The 17,368-nt window shown below is 36.6% G+C and overlaps 3 protein-coding genes and 1 long non-coding RNA gene across 5 annotated transcripts; 3 read left to right on the top strand and 1 right to left on the bottom strand.

The window, feature by feature from the left end:
• Positions 1-1,478: 1,478 nt before the first annotated feature.
• On the bottom strand, positions 1,479-4,650 carry LOC121777054 (pathogen-related protein). Of its 2 annotated transcripts, XM_042174181.1 has the most exons (5): positions 4,513-4,650; positions 3,848-3,980; positions 2,111-2,409; positions 1,729-1,893; positions 1,479-1,493 (listed from the first exon to the last, which is right to left on the bottom strand). In XM_042174181.1, exons 1-4 carry the CDS (start codon positions 4,648-4,650, stop codon positions 1,753-1,755), a joined length of 711 nt encoding a protein of 236 aa, XP_042030115.1. In that variant the 3' UTR covers positions 1,479-1,493; positions 1,729-1,752. The 2 variants fall into 2 exon arrangements, with proteins under 2 accessions (XP_042030115.1, XP_042030114.1); XM_042174180.1 differs by lacking the exon at positions 1,479-1,493 and having other exon boundaries at positions 1,614-1,893.
• Positions 4,651-7,099: 2,449 nt separating this feature from the next.
• On the top strand, positions 7,100-7,792 carry LOC121777822 (B3 domain-containing protein At1g05920-like). The gene has a single exon (XM_042175178.1). The coding sequence runs from the start codon at positions 7,100-7,102 to the stop codon at positions 7,790-7,792; it is 693 nt and encodes a 230-aa protein (XP_042031112.1).
• Positions 7,793-9,089: 1,297 nt separating this feature from the next.
• Positions 9,090-9,647, top strand: LOC121777055. The gene is made up of 2 exons (XR_006045357.1): positions 9,090-9,249; positions 9,332-9,647. It is a non-coding gene; the product is annotated as an uncharacterized LOC121777055 (long non-coding RNA).
• Positions 9,648-15,503: 5,856 nt separating this feature from the next.
• LOC121777821 (protein DELAY OF GERMINATION 1-like) lies at positions 15,504-17,140 on the top strand. The gene is made up of 2 exons (XM_042175177.1): positions 15,504-15,938; positions 16,910-17,140. Exons 1-2 carry the CDS (start codon positions 15,504-15,506, stop codon positions 17,138-17,140), a joined length of 666 nt encoding a protein of 221 aa, XP_042031111.1.
• Positions 17,141-17,368: the final 228 nt, after the last annotated feature.

The raw sequence follows: 17,368 nt of genomic DNA, 5'->3' as shown, positions 1-17,368 counted from the left end.
TTTTTTAAAATTTATTTAACGAGAAGTAAAATTGTAATTTCACAATTTCATTTTTTAAAATACTAAAACGGCTTAGTCAACGTCTTCACCTTCCTTGAACAATCTACATACTGCGACGTCTTCTTCTTCTGAAAAAAAAACACAATTTCTACAAATGGGGGCATATGTCGTTTCATCGCCAATCATATGCGAAAATTTCGATGTATGACTTTCTATTTTGTAGACCAAAACACACATTTACCCTAGAAATACTAATAGTAATCAAGAACACAAATGAGTTACATTATGAAAAATATGAAAAAAAAATGCCGAAATCATTTTCGAAAATTAAATTCAAGGGCATGGTCAATAAATAGATATTAATATTTATGCGTAATACCAATATACCATTGCCTAAGCATACAAAATATTCCACATTTTCCAATTTAAATGAATGCATCTGCACAACTGAATTTTATTTAGTGACCAATATATATGTATATTATACAACTAAAGCAGTTAGTGATGACCAGCGTCAGGACTAGGGTTTTCCGTCACTAAACTCCGACGATCCGCGCCGGCGAGCTGCGGCTGAACCCGGTAACTTCCGAAGAGCTCCTCAGCCAGGGCTCTGGAGGACGAAACCGGCGTTGCCACGAACGGCGAAGAACTTTCCGGAACCTTCTCCATGCATGAGGGTTTTCTAGCTAGCATGGCTTGGGGTGAGATGATCAAAGCAATCACAATCACAATCACAGCCCAAATTGTCGGGAAACGTTGCATTTTGATTAAATATATGAGGAATTTTGGAAATGGGAAAATTGGCAAGAGATGGAATATATTTTATTTTGTGGGGATTGTGACATGCTTTTATAGTGGCACTTGCACGACTTGATTTTGTGTTTTAGATCAAGATTTTAGAAATTTTGAACAGGGGATTATTTGCTAGATTTTCATCAATTGGGTGCAGAATTATAATGTGATTTCTCCATATAACTAGGATTATATAATAAGGTTGTGAATAATAATATGACATAGTATTATTTTGCGATAATATTATTAGCTACCAAGTTTAATACTCATAACCTAATTCGATTTTGGGGTTAAGATTCAGTCCCAAATTCATAAAATTTGAGATTGATTATTTAATGAAATGAAAATAAAATAGTACTGATTGCTAGTAATATTACTTTTCAAACTGTTTCCTGGATTAATTTGATTTATTAAATTTCACAAGAGATGTTTATCTATTTCAATCATATTTTCTCTTTTATCTCATATTATCAATTTTACAATAAAACTCGTACCATACACTGCCAAAATTATTAATAGTAGTTAACTTTATACCGGTCGGGACTCTTACCCAAGATTCCCTTCCTTCCCGACTTGTTTGGTTAGCGGTCTGTCCTCTCACCCGAGAGTCCAGCCCTTGCTCTCTCTCCTATGCGTTCGTGCCCTACGACTCGTAGGTCAGTCAGTCACTTTCCGACTTGCTCTGCTTATCCGCTCGTGTCCTATTAATAGTAGATGAAATATACGTGGTATAAGATTTTTTAAAATCAAACATTTTGTTTTGTTATTGGAGTTGTCCGCGTCATATCTATTATTTAGCCCAAACGCAAGAATGCAAAAAGTAGCATAAGAAAACAGAAGTAAATAGGAACACATAATACATATACATAAGTTCAAATTAATCCGAATTGATTATCAAGAGAAATGCAAAATACGACAATATATATAAAAACTTACATAGGTGAAATTTAAAAGGTAAATTTAAGTGGTTTTGTGGTGTTGAAATGGGCAGTTTTGAGGTTGGTCGGATTTGGAAACAATAGGTTGTTTTAGAAGTCCACCAAAAAGCTCAGCTGGATCATAGTATATCTCCACACCCTCAGCCCTCAAAGAATCATCCACCTATTAACAATAAATTAAACAAATTATTCCAAATAATATTATAAGTAATTATATACACACATTATTAATTTTATACTGTAATTAAATGTATGCAAAATTAGCTAGTAAAATATGAGAATTAAATTTCGCTAGTAAAATATGAGAACTACTTACTAAAAATAAAATAAACATGTAATAACAGATTTCTCGATATAGAAAAATAAGAGAGAAATAGTACTTTGAGAATTCCTACTCCGTAGAACTGCACCATCTCCCCAGTGGGGGCATGGCCTTTGAAGGGGCCTTCAAAGAAACCCCAATGCCGGAATTTAAAGGCGATGAGCGGCGGCCCTGAGTAAACGGCCACCACTTCCCACGCAAATCCGCGTGGAAGTGCAGCCCGGAATACGTCGTGAGACGACTCAAAGCTTTCTTCTTCGGCTTTGTAATATTTGAATTCCTCCGGCAACGAGCTCTTCAACAACGCGTTGTAGCTTCCTAACTTCAGCGTCTCTTCACCGGAGAGCCACTCTCTTCCTGTTATACATTTACAATATATCAAAAAATCGACATGAATAAGATCCGGTTGATTCTACTAATTGTGTTCCAAACATACGTTTTCTCTTAAACAATTACTAACTTTTTGAAAAGTTTGATTTATGTCTCCTTTGATGCTAGTATATAATTCGACAACAAAATGATGAGTCGCTCAATAGATTGTAAGTAGATTTAGATATTTCATTAACCCATTTTATTATTACTATGAGACTAATATATAAACTTGACTACATTCTATTAGACTTTTTCTAGAGATTTAATTTTTAAATTCGAGATTTGAGTTCAATGAGAAATGTGATGATCTAGACAATGTGGTCCTACTAAGTTGGAGTATTAATTATCTACCCCAAATGTAACCATAGCTTTCAAATCAGATAACGCAATTTTAAATGTCTGTGTACTTGTTTTTGAAATATCTTAAAACGTTGAGATAATCGGATAAAATAATTAATATGCTCTTCCTTCTGAAAATGGTTGATTTAAAATATCTTAAACGTTGAGATAATCAGATAATCATTATAAACATATTCAATAATAAAAGTATTGACATATTGATACGAGTATATCTACCAGATATTCTCATATCTCTATTATTTTATATATTATTGATTTAGCATATCTTTCTTATTTCTTAATCACTAAGTTAGGTTATTAGGGAGTATTATAAATAGGAGCCTTTGTTATCTTTTGAATCATTCATTGAAGAAATACAATTTATCTTTTTTATCGTCTTTTATTTTAGTTATTTACTTTCTCTGCAAATTCATCTCGCCAACCCCTAATTGGCCGAGAAATCTAGGCTGCTCGACGGGGAGACCCCGCGAACGAACATACCCCTTCGCCGGCAATCTCTCGCTGCCAGAACCGATACCCCTCGTATCACATGTGATATGTCACTGAATAAAAGTTGAAACACTTCTAAATCATTATTTTATTAGTGCGTCCCCACCAAATGGTAAAAATCTTGAAGCAATTAATAAGAATTGAATACTCTTTCCTTCAAAATCAGGAAGGACAATACTTAAACACATGACCAATAATTTACCACGTTGCAAGATATATTAGCAATTGTAAAGCCCAATGGATAAGAATAAGATGAAAGTTTTGGTGCAATTATAATATGACGGCGCCAATGAAGAATTTACATACATTATACATAGTATTAATACTAGAATATGATGCATATATGTATCTTACTTACGCATCTATTATTAAATAGCTTGGTAAAATTTTAGAGGAACGAGCTTCCAAATACCAGCATATTAATTAGAATATACATGTTTCAATTTGACACAACTCACCAACATTTATTTAATTAATTTTCAACATGATAGTTATGGATTTGAAATTTATTTAAGGATGAATCATGACAAAATTACTCAAGAATGTATGTGTGTGAGAGAGAGAGAGGGGGTACCGTTGACGATGAGCTTAAATTTATCAGGATTTATAGTCTTGAAATCTTTTATGTTAGTTTTGTGAGAGAATTCCATCTCCCATGACTTGATAGCATTTTGAACCACCTCTTCCAATGATCCTTTTGGCCATTCCTAATAAACCAATATATTAGGAGTATTATACAAATATAAGAGAGATAGATAGAGAGAGATCATACTCATATATTATACTCATATATGAATTTTTTTATGAATAAACTATGAACTTACCTAAAAAACCAGGAACTAATTTCAACTATATATAATTAGTTTTTGTATGATATACATCTGATCAAAATAAAAGTAATAAGTACTAGTATTATATATACAAAGAAACAATTATTTTTTTCATCTCGGTAGTCCATAACATTTAATCCCTTTTATTCTTGATAGATTTCGTTCTATTACTAGATGGACCACATTTTTCACAAATTTAATACTGAAATTAATTTAAACCCCTATATCTAGACTTGATTACGAAGCAGAACAGAGAGTATAAGACAAATATGAGAGAGAAAGATCACATGATTCACATATGAATTAATTCTTCTGAATAAAACAAGGAATTAATTACAACAAAAGTTATATATATTAATTTGATTATAAAATATGAGAGTAATAAAGAGATAGAAAGATAGAGAGGTGCCTTGGTGCGGCCTTCCTCGAAAAGCTTGTTAACGGCGTCGTAAATGGGAGGGCCACCGTGTCTCCACTCTATATTTTTGGCTTCATCATGCAAAAAAGATCTATACTTATCCCCTGCTTCTTTCATTTCACTCTCCATCTCTCTCTATTTATTTTCTTATATCTTCAATATTTATGATAACACCTATATATAGGAAAATATGTAACCACCAAATTACGGATATACCCTTCTCTGGTTAAGGAAACCGATTTTAATTTTCTTTTCCAAAAACACGGTAGGGAAACCGAATTTAATTTCTTTTTGATAAAGGCGGTGCACGTGTCCAACCACCACGTCCATTTTTCACCTCCATTCTTACAAATGTTATTAGTGTTATGACTCAGTTAGATTTGGCTGAATCGTATGTGCAAGAAATATGAATCATGTCCTTTTCATAGTTTAGGAGTACTCTCCATCCGTTTCTATAAATAAAACTTTTAAAACGGATATAAATTTTAATGTAAAATTGATTAAATAAAAGGAAGAAATTATAGTGAAGTAAAATTTTAGATGGTGGGGTTCACATTATTAGAAATGATTTAAAATATAAATAAAATGATGTTTACAAGTAATATATTGTTTAAAATTTTCTAAAATGCAAAATTTTTATTTATAGAAACGAACCAAAAAGAAAAATGTTTCTATTTTTCAAGAGACGGATTAATTACTAAATTTGTTCATAAGCAGTAGTCTTAGTTGCGAATGACATAGATTTAGTTTTAACAAAAGAAAAATTCTTGGTAAACCATAATGCAAATCTGCATTCACAATATACGTACCTAATTAATTCTCCGTAAATTGACCAAGTATATGATAGTAATTTTCAGATTTGCATGCATGCAAGAATTGAGAATTCAATTCATCCATTCGCAATTCTTTTCATTAGTTAAGAAAGAACTTGATTGTAAGTGAAAAGACTAACTATTAATATAATGGTGGTGATCACAGAGTTTGACAAAGCAACAACCCAAAAACAAAATAAGAAAATAGTCCCGAAACACACTGAGCGACTCTTACAACAAAGATAAAAGTATTGGAACTAAGAAAATTAGTACTCCTTGCCCCGGAGCCAAAAGTTTCAGATTTGAATCCACCATAATGCGTCCCGTTAAATTTATTTCATTTGCTCATAGAAAAAGACAACAACCCTTGCAAAATAATTGAACACCTAGGAAAAAACTGAAAACCTCCACCGGCTAAACTAACTAAAAGAAAAGGCAACATAAAACAAAGAAACAAGCTACCTAAATGAATATCCACGATTAAATACATAATCAAATAAAAGAAACAAGCTACCTAAATGAATATCCACGATTAAATACATAATCAAATAAAATATCATGTTAAATGAGAAAAATATTAATGTAAGTAATCTTTATGGGACTAATTAATGCAACTGTCTTATGACCGATAAACTCCCACTAAGAGGTTGTTGGAATTGAAATAAATAAACTTATTTTTTTAATAGAATTATCAAGATACGATATAAATATCTAGATATTATAATTAAGTAGAAAATTTTAGAATATGTAAGAGTGCCAATAAATAGGGGTGGTTTGTAACATTTTGTAAAGTTGAGAAGTTGAGAAAGTTTGAGAATAAAGAGTTTCTTAGTTTCCTCGCGTCACATTACCTCTCCTAAAACTTTTTCCATATATTACCCTGATTCTCCTCCCAAATATTTCTTCCAAACTAAAAACATATATCTTATATTCCATGGAAAACACTCAAAAATTCATGTTAATTAATAGAGGAAAGCCATTGCGAATTTGATGATAATTGCTTGTGACATGATCATAATAACTTTCATAGTTATTCATAGTTAATCCTAAATTTTATCCTAATAGCTTTGGTTAAGACATTTAACAACAATTTGTTTACCCAAGCTGCTAGAAAATCGTGCAAATGATTAACATTATTGTTACTTGATTTGATTCAATTGAAATAGGGTCAAATAGACATGTATTACTACAACAATAAAATAAAATAATCATCTCAACAATTCTCACTCTTCTCAATCTTTTCATATCCATTGTAATTCGAAAATATTTCCAAATATATGTACATAGAAAATTAACATATTTTCTTCTTTAACCATTGTAATTCGAAAATATTTCCAGATATGTACATAGAAAATTAACATATTTTCTTCTTTAACTTTTCCCTTCATTTCTTTCTATATCAATTTGAAAAAATAGTGGATTTTTATGACTTTCTTAACTCACTAGTTTATTGAAAAAAAATGTATGCGATTATAAAAAATGTATAAGATTATAATCAGTCTGGTTCTATATATATCTCAATTAAACTCTTTAACCATGCATATCTTATAATCAGTCTGGTTCCATATATATCTCAATTAAACTCTTTAACCATGCATATCTTATAATCAGTCTGGTTCCATATATATCTCAATTAAACTATTTAACCATGCATATCTAGTTAATTGTATTTGGTAAGACATTTAACCGCACAACTATAAAATAATCAATATTTCGTCTATAAAATTGATTGTATTCATATTTTCCCTCCTTCGCCTCTTTAAATCATGGGATTTAGGGATTTAACATTGAAAGATCTGGAAGACTGGTTAACAATGGAAGGCGACAAATTCGACGTCCTCGCCGCCACCGCGCAGCGCGCAATCCAAATTAACGCCGCCGAGGAGGAAACGCCGCCTTCCGCCGCCGCGCGAAGGAGAATAAGGCAAAATTCGCCGCATCAGGAACACGATCGGCCGCCTCCGCCGCAGCTGCCGGAGGAATTCAGGAGGGCGATCGAGGAGATGGCGCGCGGGAAGGAGCTGACGGCGCCGGCGACGCTGGTGATTCAGAAGGAGCTGTTCCGCACCGACGTGAGCAAAAACCACAACCGCCTCTCGATCCCGGCGAGCCAGATCAGCGACGGCTTCCTGACGGAGGAGGAGCGGCGCCGCCTCGGGGCGAGGAGGAAGGGCCGCGTGGACGTGAGGGTCGTGGAGGCGTCGGGGGAGGCGGTGGCCGCGAAGCTTTGCCGGTGGGTTATGGCGAAGGGCGACGGGAAGAAGAGGAAGAGGAAGACGACGTCGTGTAGCTACGTGATCAACGGGGCGTGGAATGAGATTGTGGAGAGGAATGTGTTGGAATTGGGTATGGAGGTGCAGTTGTGGTGCTTTAGAATCGACGGAGAGTTGTGCTTTTCGGTCGTGCCCCTGCCGACTAATCCCGGTGTCGCTGCCCCCGACGCCGGAGATGGTCCGTAAATTGAGATAATAATATTTAAATCATTAAGTTTAGTCAAATTCAAATCTTAAAAGCTAAATATTAAATCAAAATTACAGTTTTTCAATTGTCTATAAAACACCTTACTGAACATTGTTTTGAGCATAATCAATACATCGTTTTGTTTGAGTAAAAGTTGAAATTTCATGGAACTGAATTTGTTTTTAAATATTACTAGGATCCATTTTTAATTTGTTTGTTTTAGGGATTGAGTAGTAAATACAATTCCCATCCTTGTTTAGTTTATTTAAAGGTTTGATTTTATATTCTAAAGAGAATGTAATATTTCTTGATCATGAATATATAAATTTGTTGTTTAAGAATCTTCATTTACATAGGGGTCAGATTTAAGATTTTACTTTAATTGTTCATATTGGTAAGATCCAAAATATAGAGGAAAGAAACTTTACATCACTCTACTACCTAGTCAATTCTATTTCTGTTGCATGAATATTCGAACAATAGGGTTTTGTTACATGATTATCCAAACTAGGGTTCTTGAGTATGTACTATTTTTTTAGTGATAACATGTCTAAAAGTATCCACACACATAGTAGACTAATTATCTGAGAATTTATAAAGATTATGTTTGGATACAAATGCTGAGGAATCCAAACATGAATTTCAGCCTGAATAGTATCATCAGAATTTTGGTTTTGTTTGTCGAGGTGCCACGTTTATATTTTTGAAAGCTTCAAATTAAAAGTGAGTCGAATATAGTTTCATACTTTCATCAGAATTTCTGCATGTCCAAATATAATTGTTAGTGGGTCAAATTTAGAATTTAGCTCCTAGGCCCAAAATCTAATACAATTAAGCAACAGGCCCAGCTAGAGATATGGTAGCCAATTTCAAGATACTAACACAAAAAATTACTGATAAGACAAGTTAAAATACACTGTTTCTCCCTGTAATAGTAATTTATATTTTCACTGACAATACTTACCACAATTTTCTTTCCATGTCTACTACTACAGTATTACCTTATTCTGCATAAAATATTGTACACTATCCCTAACTACCAAGATGAATGTTGTACTTACGAAATTATTATTCAAAGGGTGTATTTCTTACATTGAAATTTGATAAACATACTGTATTTCCTATTTATTATAGTTTAATTAATCATTTCTAATTTAATTGTGGCGTAGTTTTGGTATATAGTCTAAGAAAGTAGTGATTAAGCAGTGTAATGAAAAAAAGAATTAAAATAGTTGACAAAATAATTAAGTGAAATTAATAACGTTAAAAATTTTAAAAGTAAATAACTCTCTTAATTTGGGATCTGGGTTTAAGAGATTTTTCCCCAACCGCGAAACCCCAATTTCCGATTTCACAGATTCCCCGCGCCAGAGAGAGATGAAACCAATACCATTACCGCCGGGTGAAGAAGTGGCGCCGAAGCTCACGCGACTCCTCTACTTCGTCGGCGCCGGAGGTACACACTCTCTCTACTCACTCATCAATTCATTCGTACAGTTTCTGTAGTTTTAAACCAGCTACTTTTTTTCTTCTGTAAGTTGTTTGCACTGCCGTGATTAACAAGTGGAAAGAATATGAGAAGAAATCGATGATTCAGAAGGAGCAGCAAATGAATGAATCGTCTCCAGAAAATTCGCCGGCTGTGGTACAGAAGGCTGGTGAATGAGATTGATTCAGTTTTGTTTTGATTTTTAATAAGCTGAAATTTATTAGATTTGATTCTGAGGCGATTTAGTAGCTGAGAAATTTTTTGCTTGGATTGATGAAACTATTTGGGTGGATTCTGCTGCTATTTCTGTGCGTATTGCGTATTGATATCAATTCTAATGATTCTGAGTTTTTGTTTTTGAGTTATGCCATGTCCTCTGTGAAGTAAATTGAGTTGTTTGGATACATATAAACTTTTATGAAATATTTTTGTAGTTTGTATAAAAAAATTGTAATGAAAGAAATTGCTGGTTCACATTCTACTTATTTGGGGCAGTGTATTGTAAGTCAGAAAGTCGACTCCGAGTCCAATCCATGCTTCGGTTCGTTTTTTTGCGCACCAATCGGTAGTTTGGATTATATTTTGGTTAATTCCCTTTCACTGATGGTTTTAAGCTTCTTTTTTTATCTGGCATTTAATTTGGATTGGGTTAGTGGCTCCAGTCATATCGTAGATGATTGGCTTGCGGTTGGAGTATAAGCTTCAATGCTACTCCATTTTATCGGTCTATGACTAAGCATGTCAAGTTGCTAAGCTGACTTCTGGCATGATTTCAAGAGCATTACATATAAACATGGTCTACTACACTGAAATTGCAAATACTTTTTGAATTTGAAGTTTCTACCTATATGTGACTAATGGTGTGTTGAGTCTAATGCTAGTAGGTTATCATGTTGACTGGCTTTCTTTTTTTGAATGATTATCTTCTCTATTGGTTTGCTTTTATATGTTGCAATGTGTTGTTGAATGTTATAGGAATGAATAGACAGCTCCTAGTTCTTCAATTCCTCTGCTTCTTAGGGTAATTCAGTAGTAAATTGAAGGGCTTGATCACTTAGGGTAATCATTATTGTTGCGCATCTGCATTAAAGATGATAGTTGAGATAAATAGATTGAAAACAATTTTACAAGATTTTAGCATCCTGAATCCCCTTTTCAAGGATAGAAAAAACTGGTGTTTTCTCATTGATGGTAGTCTTTAGCCAATAGGGGAGCTTTATTGATGATTTTAAGCATTCACAGAAAAAAAGGAAAGGAAGAGTTTATTAGGCAGACAGAAGGAACTGCTTTAACTGGTACTCTATAACTTTGATTTCCTAGGATAGTTGAGTTCTAGTATCTGCTGTTTCACTTTCTTTGTTTAAGATCGTTCCAAGGGCTGAAACTCCCTGCTAACTACTAGGAATGAATTCTTGATTGAGCTTCTAAACTTATGACTATCTGCACCAAGTCATGAATATTCACAAGAAACCACACGTTTCTTACATATTTGGACTAGCTTTGATATCCTATACTCATATCTACTGCTAGCTGTGGAATTCGGTAAAGGCCAATGTTGTACTCTTGTTGTAGATGGCATCGCCTTCCTATCATTTCCAAAATAACGTAATGTTTTCTGGTTACCGGCACACAGGGAGGGAACACCTGAGAGAGACTTGCATGGATTCTTCTTTCTGAAACCTTGAACACAGTTTATTTAGCTTGATGTGTGCGAGTCGTGTAGACAGATGGAAAGGGAATGTAGGTACTAACATGCAGAAGCTGCTTGAATTTTCAAAACGTATATTTTGTTACATGCCTTAGATGCCTATTATAATAAAATGACCTATATCTATTATTTCTAGAAGCGATAATTTTTATAAGGTTGATACATGATTTCTTCTATTGAATTAAATCATCAGCATGGTTGAAGATTAATGTTTATGAATAGATATGCTTCCCTTTAACACTTAGGTTTGAACCACTAAGTGAAGTGATGGTGAAGATGTCTGCTTGCTGTCTCTCTCATACTCTTGCAACTATAGGTGAATATACTGTAGAGGGCTGTGCTGAAGCGCGCGCGCACACAGTGTAAGAAATATGGATCTATCTGGTTTATAGATCTTGCCTAAATTATATATTTTCTACGTCCACCAAATAAGTCCTAATTTACTAGAAATTGATGCTTGCAATTAAGTCTTCTTACAAATTTTCTATTTTTGGTAAGTGGACTCAATATTCAGTTGAATCATTTCACTCTCATTCTATTATAAAAATGACATTTATATTCTATTAATGTTTTTCGTCCAGTTTTTTCATATTTTTTAAAATCTGCGTCTTAGTCAAAGTGATACTACTACTTTATATTGCAACGCTTATGATATCGTAGATTGTACAACGATCGATAGTGTAGATTGATCTGTGATTCCTAATTAGGGGGGGGGGGGGGATATTATTTGATCCACAAATTTAAGTTGTGTGACAAAATTGAAACCAATAAATTAAAATTTTCTGATGCGTAGAGTACAAGTTACTAGTAGTTAGCATCAGTTTCGAAGAAAAATGAAGCGTTTGTCATATATGCTAGTTGCGGAAACCGGTTGAATAAATATGAAATCATGCTGAAGGAATATTATATTAAATTATAAAAAATAAATTAGTACTAGAACTTTCAAATTCAGACTGTTGATAACAGTAAAGCATACCAAATGTATACGTTGCTACTAATTTTGGCTTTTTTCTTGTTTCTTTCCTTGACCTTCCGACATTGGGTAGGCGTTAGTAAGCCCTGATACGTGGTCTTACAACGTTGTAAAGACGGGTTTTTTGGTAAACTATCACTTGTACGTAGTTACCACAACCCCTATATGGGGAGGCACCCTTTTTTATATCGTTATCTCGTATCCCTAGTCATTCTCTATCTACCAACTTGTATCGGATTTAGGCTTTTCATGGAAGTATGGCGTGGGTTACTTCATTGTTATAGCACTTGGTGCTCGAACATCGCCTTCAGACATTTTTTTCCTGCTCCTTACCTTTTTTTTATTTTACATCCTTGAACCGATAAACATATTTGACTAGAATAGCCTACTCGGTGTTTGGGACTAACAATGTCAGTATATGTATATTCATCTATTGTCATCGATTATGCCTTTCGGCCTAATCTTAGGCCCTTACTGATCCTCCGTAGACGAACCTTGCGTTGGAACCCTTGCAGATAGAGTATTATAACTGAAAATTCCATTGGATAATGAACTACTAGTTCTAAACCTTCTACGATGATTAATCAATAATTCGAGATCTGTAATGATTTTCCGTTTACTCTTGCAACTATTTTTGGCTGGCTGCTGCGAAATTGAGGTTTGGACCATGGTTAGACCATCCACAACGGGACTCGCCGGCGTCTCGCGTCTCGTCTCAGCGAGACGAGACCCGGCGAGACGCGTTGCAACCTCCATCTCGTCCCGTCTCGTCGCGCGTCTCGTCGCGCGACTCGACTCGCCGAGCCAGGAGACGAGCTGGCTCGCCACGCGCCTCGGCGACGTGGCGCAGCCCGGCGTCGTGCGTGACGCCCACTCGCCGGCCCGCGAGTGGGCGTCGTCACGTGCTGACGCAATAAATATTTTTTTTTTTTAATTCGAATTTAAATAAAAAAAAAAAATTTGTAACGGTATTATTACCGTTTTTTTGTTTTTTTTTTATATTTTTTTTGTTTTTTATTAAATTTTTTACTCTATAAATACTCCTAAACCCATCCTCATTTACACACAACTACACATCTATTCTTCATATCATCTAAATTTTCTCTCAAATTTTCGCTGAAATTTTCATAACCCAACTCAAGATGTCCGGCGACGGCGAGGGCAACTATGGCGGCTCCGGCTCCGGCGGGTGGGATCTCAACTCATTCGGCGATTGGGAGAACATGATCAACACATTGGGCGGTGGAGGTTCGTCAACGCCGGGGACCCAGGGTTCGGCGACGCCGGGGGGGTACCAACCACCCAATTTTGACCTTGATGCATATGTTCGTCCCAACGTCCCGCGGTTTTCGCAGGGATTATCCCAGATCCGGGAGGATTTTCCAGTTGATCCCACGCCGGGAGTAGGCCGAGGCGGTGGAGGTGGGCGAGGCGGTGGAGGTGGCCGAGGCAGTGTACAACCCCAGACGGGCGAGGACGAGGAGGAAGAAGAGGAAGAGGAAGAGGATCTTGGCCGACATCCGTACAACAACCTCGAAACGATGGCGGTGTACAACGCCTGGATCACGGTCTCGTACGATCCCATCGTCGGGAATCAACAAACCCGGAAGTGTTTCTGGGAAAAGGTTGTCGAGGTCTACCACCAAATAAAGCCGAACCGCTCCCGCAAGCGCACAGTTAAAATGATCCGCTGTCACTTTGACCGAGTCGACCGACAGGTCAAAAAATTCTGCGGCATCTACTCGGCGGAAGAGGCGCGCTACCAAAGCGGCGCCACGGCCACCGACATTTTGACGTCCGCTTTGCGCGCCTACTACCAGGACGAGGGACATCAATTCAGATTTGTTGATGTTTGGCGCGCCGTCAAGGACGAGGAACGATGGGCCGGCGGTTTCCGCTCCAGCTCGGGCTCAAACTCGAAGCGCACGAAGCATACGGCGAGTGGCCAATACTCGTCTAGTGCTGGTGCGTCTGGTGGTGACACTGCTGAAGGCATCAGCCAACATGATGCTGAATCCCAGGAGTTTGCGGGTACGGTCGGCGATGCAGGAGGATCCGCGAGTAGGCGCCGTCGGCCGCAAGGGACGAAGGCGGCGAAAGCGGCTAGAGCAAGGAAGGGCCGAGGCGAATCAAGCCAGCCGGCCTCAGGATCGGGCTCGCGAGGAGGCTCGGACACACTTATGGTGGCGTACATGACCGCCACAATGGCGGACACTTCCCGCTTCTCGCACTCCCAATACGCGGCCTGGTGGAACGGAATTGTGCATATGGCAGCACAACTTGGCCTTCCGACTCCCCCTCAACCTCGACCGCCTCCGGAGGATGATTAGCCCTTCCGATTAATTTTTTTTTATTTTGTGTGTTTTTTTATTTTGTGTGTTTTTTTATTTTGTGTGTTTTTTTATTTTGTGTGTTTTTTTATTTTGTGTGTTTTTTAATTTTGTTTTAATTTTAATAAAGTGTGTTTGTTTAAATTGAATTGGGTTTAAAAAAAAATTATAAATTAAATTGAATGAATAGTAATTAAGAGACGGTATAGAGACGGTTAAGAGACGGAGCGTTGCAGCCTCCGTCTCTTAGTTAAGAGATGGAGGAAAAAAGGACAGTGGGGCCCTCAAATAGTAGTTAAGAGACGGTTTAAGAGACGGTATAGAGACAGCGTTGTGGATGGCCTTAGCACGCGGTTCCAGTATGTAGTGTCTGGCAATTTTTAGTACTCCAAATTCTGTACCAGCTTTTGCAGCAACTTGTACTGCCAAATCTAGTGGATTCGGAAATGGCCCCATCAAAATTACAAATTAGATATCATTCTTTAATAAAATAAAAATCAATTGTTGCAACATATTTAAGTAAATTGTTGAAATTGGTGGATGCCTTAATTGTTTCTGATCCTTTATTTATTGAACCACTTTACTAATCCATCTTAATTAATTTACTCAATTTAAAAGTCCCACTTTTCTAATAACTTATTTTTCAATAGGAAATATATTTAAGAAGGTATTTTACATTTTTCAGTTTTAAAAAGGTATATTTACTTTTTTTTTAACACAAAAGATAAAAAGCTACTTCTTTTTGTCTTTTTAAAAAAAAATTACCTTCTTATATCATGAGTTCATTAGTAGTTATTTTTTTAGAATGTAAATGAGAAATATACATTTCCCCTTGACATGTTTTAATATGCATATATGGCAATTGATGCATGGGAGTAGGGTAGTCATTTATAAGTCTTATTTTGTCATTTTAGATATTTAAATAAAGTCATTTTCGATAAGTGAACTTATATTTTAGTAGTTCATTTTACTCGTACTGCATTACACTCATTTATTCCATTTTCGATAAGTTACATCCAAAGCATATGAGACTTGTATTAGTAGTAGTTGAATACCCTTCTCCAATTTCCAAACGTTTTTGGCCTCTTCTCACATGCACAAAACATCAAACAAAATAATCCATCCAAGCTCTGCAACCTCACATCACATCCACACAAGCTATAAAATCCAACCATGATCTACCTCACTTCCTCACCCACCTCTTTCACCCATGGCCTCCTCCAACCACTCCCACTTCTGCTGCGCCTTCCGCAACTGGATGGCGCAGCAGCAACAGGACTTTCACAAGCTCCTGGCGGCCGACCCGGCCGCCACGAGCCCGCAGGAGCTGGAGCACCTAAGGGACAAGTGCACCAAGCACTTCAAGGAGTATGCCGAGAGGCGGGCCGCCATGGCGAGGCAGGACGCGCCGTGCCTCCTGTCCCCTCCGTGGTGCTCGGCCTTCGAGAACGCCTTCATGTGGGTCGGAGGGTGCAGGCCCTCGCTCTTCATCCGGCTCATCTACTGCGTCTGCGGGTCCGAGCTCGACGGGTCCAACCTCGCCGTGCTCTCGGCGAGGCAGCTCGAAATGATCAGCGCTCTGCAGTGCAAGACTGTGAAGGAGGAGGATAAGTTTTCTACAAGGATTGCTTCTTTAAAGGCACACGTTATATATTCTCAATTTTGTGTTAATTCTTAAATAACACATACCTCGGATTTTGAAGTTATGGTGACCTTTTATCTACGTTATTCAGTTAATAGCCTGAGCCAAAATTTCCGGCTTATCGAATTGCATCGTTGGAAGTAGACACATTGACTTTATGACCGAAAAATTGTCTTAGACTATTAAATGAACAATGTCGATAAGTTTTATTTCCCCTGTCCATACAAATATAAAATATTGAGACGACGTGGGTTTTAATACCCACTCCTTCCATCTCACTTAAGATGAAACATTTTCCTTTTTAGTTTGTCCTATGATGACATATTTTTTTTTGAAATTTTTTCTCTCCAATTAATACTCTCAACTATTTTTTTTCACTCTTATTAAAGTATTCATTTTTCCTTCTCTCTATTTTAATATTTACATCCACATTTTCTCTCTTCAATTAAACACATTAACTAATAACTCCTAAATTTCTGTGCTGGACAGGAAATGTGTCATCTTAATCAGGACGGAGAGATCATTTGGTAAAGTAAGAAATCGAAGAAAAAGTTATGAAGATATATTATTGGGGAATAAGACCCTCAATATTAAAGAAAAAGAAGTTATTAAAAATAAAGGTGAATTATTTTTATGGAACAACAAAATAAAAAAGTGTATAATTTTTGTATATTAGACTGAAAAGTCATCATAAGGTCAAAGTTGGAGCCAATTTAAGAATAACACTCATCACTTTTTGTCCTTTATGCTTTTGCCCTGACCCAATGTGCATTATTTAATTTAGTTACTGCTGACTTGGACTTGAATTTGAGACATTTAGCATCAAACATTATCACTACTGCTCATAATAAAAATTCACAATCAATCAAAGCATAATTTTGATTAATAAATTCGAATCGGAGAATGTTGAACCCTTATTAATCGAGGCGAATGTATGCACACGTAACACATAAACGATGTGTGTTTATTTGCAGGAAGAAATAGCAGATGAGCCGCTGGCAACGATGGCGAAGAAAAGTGTGGGGGAGGTGGAGGCGGCAATGGCAGCGCACGAGGCGGCAATGGCGGAGGTTATATGTGAGGCGGATAAGCTGAGGATGGAGACGCTCAAGGAGGTGATGGGAATCCTCAGCCCGTTGCAGGCCGTCGATCTTCTGATCGCCGCGAAGCAGCTCCACGCGGCAAATTTGCAACAAAGATGGTAAATTTAGAGAAAGAAGATAGAGAGAGGAGTGAGAACTAGTATTGGAAGAAAATTGAGGGTTAATTGAAAAGAGAGAGAAGTGAAAACTCAATTTACAACAAAGATGGTCGATTTAGAGAGAGAATATAGAGAGAGGAGGGTGGTTTTGGTGGACCTTTGGGTGGAGGGAGGGGTCGGAGGAGGAAAGCTTAGGTGTCAAAGAAATAAACCTCAAACAGTTTTCTCACAC

This window comes from Salvia splendens, chromosome 18 (genome assembly GCF_004379255.2).
Source record: "Salvia splendens isolate huo1 chromosome 18, SspV2, whole genome shotgun sequence".
In the NCBI taxonomy this organism is placed as follows: Eukaryota; Viridiplantae; Streptophyta; class Magnoliopsida; order Lamiales; family Lamiaceae; genus Salvia; species Salvia splendens.
This window is presented reverse-complemented; position numbering and strand designations above follow the sequence as displayed.

What these genes read in the sequence shown, in the direction of transcription:
- LOC121777821 (XM_042175177.1), top strand. Translation starts at nt 15,504, where the DNA reads ATGGCCTCCTCCAACCACTCCCACTTCTGCTGCGCCTTCCGCAACTGG. An exon ending in TTGCTTCTTTAAAGGCACAC is followed by an intron (nt 15,939 to 16,909) that starts GTTATATATTCT and finishes GTTTATTTGCAG; the next exon opens with GAAGAAATAGCAGATGAGCC.
- LOC121777822 (XM_042175178.1), top strand. Translation starts at nt 7,100, where the DNA reads ATGGGATTTAGGGATTTAACATTGAAAGATCTGGAAGACTGGTTAACA.
- LOC121777054 (XM_042174181.1), bottom strand. Translation starts at nt 4,650, where the DNA reads ATGGAGAGTGAAATGAAAGAAGCAGGGGATAAGTATAGATCTTTTTTG. An exon ending in TCGAGGAAGGCCGCACCAAG is followed by an intron (nt 3,981 to 4,512) that starts GCACCTCTCTAT and finishes TTGGTTTATTAG; the next exon opens with GAATGGCCAAAAGGATCATT. An exon ending in ATTTAAGCTCATCGTCAACG is followed by an intron (nt 2,410 to 3,847) that starts GTACCCCCTCTC and finishes AATGTATAACAG; the next exon opens with GAAGAGAGTGGCTCTCCGGT.